Source organism: Arachis ipaensis, chromosome B04, assembly GCF_000816755.2.
Source record: "Arachis ipaensis cultivar K30076 chromosome B04, Araip1.1, whole genome shotgun sequence".
Classification (NCBI taxonomy): Eukaryota; Viridiplantae; Streptophyta; class Magnoliopsida; order Fabales; family Fabaceae; genus Arachis; species Arachis ipaensis.
Genome location: NC_029788.2, coordinates 13300062 through 13306844, shown reverse-complemented (window position 1 = coordinate 13306844; position 6783 = coordinate 13300062). Strand labels below are relative to the sequence as shown.

Genomic DNA, 6783 nt, shown 5'->3' with positions numbered 1-6783 from the left:
AACTCAATAGATAAAAATATAAATAATTATATATCTAATAATTAATGACATTAGTTGCTTCTCCCAATATGTAACACTATAGTAATTAATGACCTTATGAGTGTGTTTAGAACACAATAAAAGTAGGATGATTAGATTCTAAAATCAAATTCTTTATTTGAAATGGATAAAAAAATATGGATTGATCATTAATGTGTAAATCCTATGTATTTATTTTAACACTTCTCTCAAATATTTTTACTTCTTTTTTTATAGAATTTGATTGAAATTAAAATAATTTGACATGTTAAACATATGAAAAAATCATTTACCCTATATGTATTAATATAAAAGGGTTTGGAGATGAAAGAGATGGTAGTCTATTGGTGATGATGGTGGTGGTTCTTGGTTATATATATTGGAATATTGTATAATAAATAAAAGATAAAAATATAAAATCAAATTATTATATAAATTNNAAATCAAATTAATTCCTATTATCTTACATAATTGCTCCAAATACAATAATTCATTTTCAATTTAATTCGTTACAAACAAATCAAATCAATTATTAAAGAAATGCTATTTGTACACTAAAATCAATCACTAAATCAGCTATTAATGTATTTGTGTATAAATACATGTGTAGTTTAATTTATTTTTAATGTATATTTGTATTCTAACATGTATTTTATACTGGTAGCTGATTTTGATAGCTGATTTTAGTGTACACGTAATATAACCCATTATTAAAATATGTTGTTGCAAATACACCTAACAATACGATTTATTTATACATATATATTTTTAAATTTATTATTTTGTGAATATACATTAGTCTTACTCAAAGTAAAAGTTATACTCTATTCTATGATAAATCACTAAACGGATAATTTAAAATCAGTTATTACTTATTAAGTTACTTTTATTTTTGAAATATCTAAGTATTTGTACATCCAATTGTGTGGACGCGCAATTTATCCAATATCTTTGGAATATCCGTTATGCTATAGGTAACCCTTGTTTTGCACCTTTTAATTAACTAGGCGATAATTATTTGCATATCATTCCTATATATGTTTGAAGAACTTCTAATATTTCAAATATACTTATCCAAAAATTCTAGTTTAATAATTTTATTGTAATTAGAAACATAGTCAGAATTAGTCTATCAAATATTTTTCACCCTTAGAGAGAGAAATTTTATGTGTACCATATATAATATAATACATTTCTTTCAACTGATGGATGATACAAATTATGTCTATATTTTTTCATATATATTTAATGGAAAATGAAGCATAAACATCATCATAAAATATGAAATTCGAAATAAACATAAAATTTCAGTTCATCAGCATGTTAGCATGCGGCTACTCACGACAAAAAATTATAAATTTATTAAAATAATTAAGTCTTTATATTTAATTTTTTTAATTATATTTTTACATTATTTTTAATTTTGTAATTAGATCCTTGTCAATATAAAAAATATTAGAGCTAACGAAATATGTATCCGCAAATTGAATGTACCTACAATCAATAATCTAATTAGATCTTTGATTATATGTTTTTGGAAAGAATATTATGTTAATTTTAACGTTTTTGACACGAAAATGATCTAATTATAAAATTAAAAATAGTATAAAGACCTAACTAAAAGAAAAATATAAAGACTTAATTACAAATTTAGTAAAATAATAAAGATTAATAGAATAATTAAACTAGTAAATATATGTTATGATCTAATTAATTACAATCTTGTATTGAGTAGAATTGAATTATTAGAGTGCACGTGAAATTATAAAAACCTATAAAGTACGGATATTTTATTGAGCTGTCGTGTCCACATATAGGACACGTTTTAGACACGACACTCATCTGCTATTTATGTTTGTCGTGTCCAACCGTGTCTTAATAAAAAATAAAAAATTCTTCTTTAAACGCAATTAAATACACTTAAATACCATCACGTGTAAACGTGTCCAGTCTTATACTTAACATATATTCTTGACATGAGTTTAGAAATAATATATATTATTATTAATATTAAAATAAAAAATATTTTTAATATTTTTAATAATAAAAAAAATATTAAATACCAATAAAATATTAAAATATTATTATAATTTATCTAACATCACAGATAAAAAGCATCAGAATAGCACATGGGGCTATATATGAAAACTAAAGGGTAGTCCTAAGAGGTGGGATTGCATGTCAGAAATTGAGAAACACTTTTACCTGTTTGAATGCAACTGATAGTGAATAGAGGATTGGAATGATGATGCAGGTATAGGGTGGTGAGTGCATACAGAGATGCAGTGGAGGAGTTAGCATGTGAGATATTGGAGCTGATGGCAGAGGGTTTGGGGGTCCCCAACACTTCCATCTTCACCACCTTCATCAACCACCCTGATAGCGACTCACTCCTCAGATTCAATCACTACCCCCCACTTCCACCTTCTCTTGCCTTTGGGGACCATTCTGACCCTCAGATCATAACCCTTCTCAGATCCAACCCTGTTTCTGGCCTCCAAATTTCCCTCCAACATGGTCTGTGGATCCCAGTCCTTCCTGACCCCAAAGCTTTCTCTGTTAACGTCGGTGATTTATTACAGGTATCTATCAATGCTACCACTTTCCTACCTACATACCTATATTCATATATATTGCATTATTCCTATTCTCATAAGAGAGAGCGAGATAGACATAGCATGTTACCCATGTACAACATCTTTAAGGTAAAATAAAGAAACATGTTAGTTATGTATGTACGTCTTATGTTACATAAAACATCACGTGAATTCACATAGATAAAAGGTAGATTAATCATTAATACACTACTAATATTATTGTGTACGATCAGGTTATGACAAATGGAAGATTTGTGAGTGTCCGGCACAGGGCGGTGACAAACTCAGAGAAGGCAAGAATGTCAATAGCATATTTTGGGGCTCCGCCACTGAATGCGTGTATCGTTGCTCCGCCGGAGATGCTTACACCAGAGAGGCCCTCCCTACTGTTTAGGGCATTCACTTGGGCTGAGTACAAGAAAGCCACCTACTCTCTTAGGCTTGGAGACACCCGCATTGACCTCTTTAGGAATTGAATAACCTCATCACAATACCAAAAACTTATTATCAACCTTTTATTTTTAGACAATGACTTATGTGATGCATGCTTAAATTTTTTTTCCTCCAATGCAAATACGCTTTCTAAGGATAAAAGTATTTTGCACTACCAGAGACTCTATAGAAAACTATACCAAAATATTATATGATAGAATTAACTAAAGAATTAGGTGACCATTAAAACTATATATACCTAAGAAGTTACACAAAAAACTCACGAGTTCTAAATAAAGACCTCAACTCAATTCATGAATTAACATTTTACGGCACTATAAAATTATCTTACACTAATAGGATCAATGGTATGTGTGAAAATTCATGGTGGATATGGAATCCGCTCTCATCATCAATCTCTATTGTGAAGGATCAAGTGAAGAGGGTGAAGAGCTAGAAAGAGGAAAGAGATGAAGAGAAAATGAATGAGGAAATTAAAAGCTCTACTACTTGGCAGAGAAGTGAAACGGAGAAAGAAGCTTACTTTATACAAAGCTGGAACGAAGTTACAACTAATCTTCTAGTAACTTCAAAGTTCTAACACAGCTGGATTTAACTAACCTAAAGGAAATTTCTCTAACTGAATTCTGTTAGCTCTCTCAAGTAGAATAACAGAGATGTGGGAAAAAAAATCTCATGCCCTAATCTATAACAGTAAATGTTTGGTAAATAAAAAAATTTAATCAAATTTAATTAAAATTTATTTTATTTAGTATTCATGAATTGCTACTGACATTAATAAATATTAAATAAGACAAAATTTTATTGTTTTCTTTTTTTCTTTAATATTATCGATCTATAAAATACAAAAGCAGTTGGCCGTTGCTAGTTGCCAATTGCCAATTGTCATCGCCACACAATCAGGAATGCATAGCACCAAAGTATAAAGTCTACTTTGTTTTTTTTACTTGGGCTTGGGCCAGAAGACTGACAAGAACCGAACAAATGATCCATCTGGATCAAGGAGACCCGACCCATACACCGAAAAAAGCATTAGGTCTGGGCCCATATTTTCACGAGGATCGTCCTCTTGGGCTCTCATGTTCGACTATCTATATATATCCACCCCACTTACACTGCAACTACAACATATCTTCGACTAGAAAAAAAAGAAAAACAAAAACACAACCAACGAAACACTCGGTTCCAACAAATTTGGATTGGTGGAGTTAAATTTTGGCATGCAGTAACTCTTTTATCAATAATGAATAAAAAAAACAATTGGTTCTATTTTTAAAGAATACGCTACATAAAATGTTCCAAAAAATTTAAAAGCTCATAAAAATATTTTTAAAACATCAAGATAACAAAAATCTCTTAAAATATGATTAAATAATTAAAAAAAGTTCTTTCTTTTTTATAAGTAGCAACAGTTTTTAAATCAAACTGATAGAAGTGTTTTAAGCCTATTACTGTTATTGCATTACTGCTGAGTCAGCTAAAAGAGATAAAAAAGCTAGTTTTTCTATTTAAGATAAGTTAGTTAGAAGTTAGCAATTCATTTAGCAGCTAGTAATTCAGTAGTTAATTACAAGTTAACACTTTCATACTTTTTTAGAAGGATTTTTTTTTATAAGTATAAAATGACTCACTCTCTCACTGTACACTCACTTTACCAATTACATATCTGAAATGGATTCAGGTCACATTCTTCTTCTTCTCTCTCTGTTCTTGAAACCTTACTTCACTACTTACTCTCCCTCTCAAATCTGATTCTTTCTATCACACACTACAAGTTCCTAATACCTTTCACAAACAAAAGATTTGTGCATTTAATCTAAATTTTTATAGAAAAAAAAACTATTTAAAAGATTTATAAAAAAAAAAAAACTAAATTTGATCCCTTAACTATTTGTATTTATTTTTAAAATTTTAGCCATTTACAAAAAATGACAAAAAAAAAATTCACTTAGTGCAAAAAAACTAAACATCAAACAAACAAGGACCTCACAAAAAGAATGGCCACAAACCGAATTAAAACTAGAAAAAAAAATCTTCAAAGACTTAGCTACAATTAAAACTTTCAAAGGCTTAGTTACAATTAAATCTTTAACCTCTTTAAAATTTGGACATATTGATCCCTAATTTTTTTAATGAGTTCTAATAACTAGAAGTATGTCCTACACTCCCAATCATGCTGAATGAAGAACACAGGTCAAAGTTAAGCGCCAAAACTTAATGCGATAATTCAGCTAAATTTGCGGCATAATCTTTATTTTTTATTAAAATTAAGTACACACAGTACTACTATAATAATCTGGAAGTGTCAACCCTTCAGAGGACACAAGCACCATGTCTATAATTGGTTGAATTTTGGGTACTTCAACTGAGATTATAACTCAAACAGGTCAAAGTTGTTGAAACTTGTGAGCTGAAAAATTGGAAACAATCTCTTCGATCGTTCTGTAAAGATGATGAAGGCGTCAAGCCAATTAAGCAAAGTGGGTTGGTTGAAAAACAAACTACTTATTAATATATATATAATTTTTGAGAAGAGGATAAATAGGTCATTGACTTTTTAATCCGTAGACATTTAAGTTTTCGAAAATTTAAAAATACATTTAAGTTTTTGACATTTTTAAAACCTAGATATATTGATCTCTCATGTTCACTTCGATCTGTCAGACTCAACAGAAAAATCAAATGTAACTCCCGTTATACTGATCTAGTTGATACGAATACATACGTGAGAGAGTTTTTAAAATTCAACAAATTAGATTTAGGGATCTATATGTCCAAATTTTAAAGAGGTTAGAGACTTAAGTGTATTTTTAAATTTCCAGAGATTTAAATGTCTGCAAACCGAAAAGTTAGAGATCAATTTGTCATTTTCTCATATTTTTTTGAGGTGAAAAGGTGCGCAATTGTCTTCATTGGTTAACTAATTAGTTCGCTTAAACAAGTGTCGGGGATTTGAATCCCACCTTGTGTATGCAGCAATTCATTGGCTAACGATAAAATCTTAAATGGAGCTCGGACTGGGAGATACCTAAATGTGACAAATTTGATTAAATCAACATCTAACTATTCTCAACTATCAACTTTACTTAAACACAAATGTATGTGAGTCTTCACCTTATTTTAGTTAATAAAAACTAATAACCTATAATATTCTTATTGCAACATTATTCTTTATTTGAATTATATGTTCAATTTAATTACTTAACTATTGTCATTAGTCTCATATTAGTACTAACTCCATTATTCTTTATTATGTTATTTGTTGACTATCGTCTTGACTTTTTTTACTAAGAAGATTAGTTATAATCCAATAGATTTTAGATTCTCATAGTTTATACCAAAACAAGAAGATTTTATATAACATTGTTCTTAATCAAAAAAATTCATGAGCAATAATTTTGTAATGATGTGATGATTAGAAAAGGAGATAGAAGCGACCTTAGTCCTTACTTCAATTCCTTCAAATAGAATATTCCTTTAATTTCTAGTTTTTCTTTGCTCATAATTGACTACATTGAAGGTTCGTAAGTTTACTCAAACCACTTGTCTAATTATCTTAATCATTTTTTGTTGGACAAAACAAAAAGATGGTCACTTCAAGAACGTTAGGACGTCATTATTGACATATTTATTTTTGATTCGCATAGTGCCATCAAATATTATATTAATAACTTTTTAAGGACGAAATTGGCTATTTAAAAATAGCTACATGCAT

The 6783-nt window shown here is 29.1% G+C and overlaps 1 protein-coding gene across 1 annotated transcript in view; it reads left to right on the top strand.

Moving 5' to 3' along the window:
- Positions 1 to 3222, top strand: part of LOC107637588 (gibberellin 2-beta-dioxygenase 2-like) — a 15567-nt gene extending 12345 nt beyond the window's left edge. Inside the window, exons 2-3 of the mRNA XM_021120793.1 lie at positions 2273 to 2600; positions 2849 to 3222. Coding sequence (XP_020976452.1) covers positions 2273 to 2600; positions 2849 to 3091 — 571 coding nt within the window. The 3' untranslated portion in view covers positions 3092 to 3222. The remainder of the gene's footprint in view (positions 1 to 2272; positions 2601 to 2848) is intronic.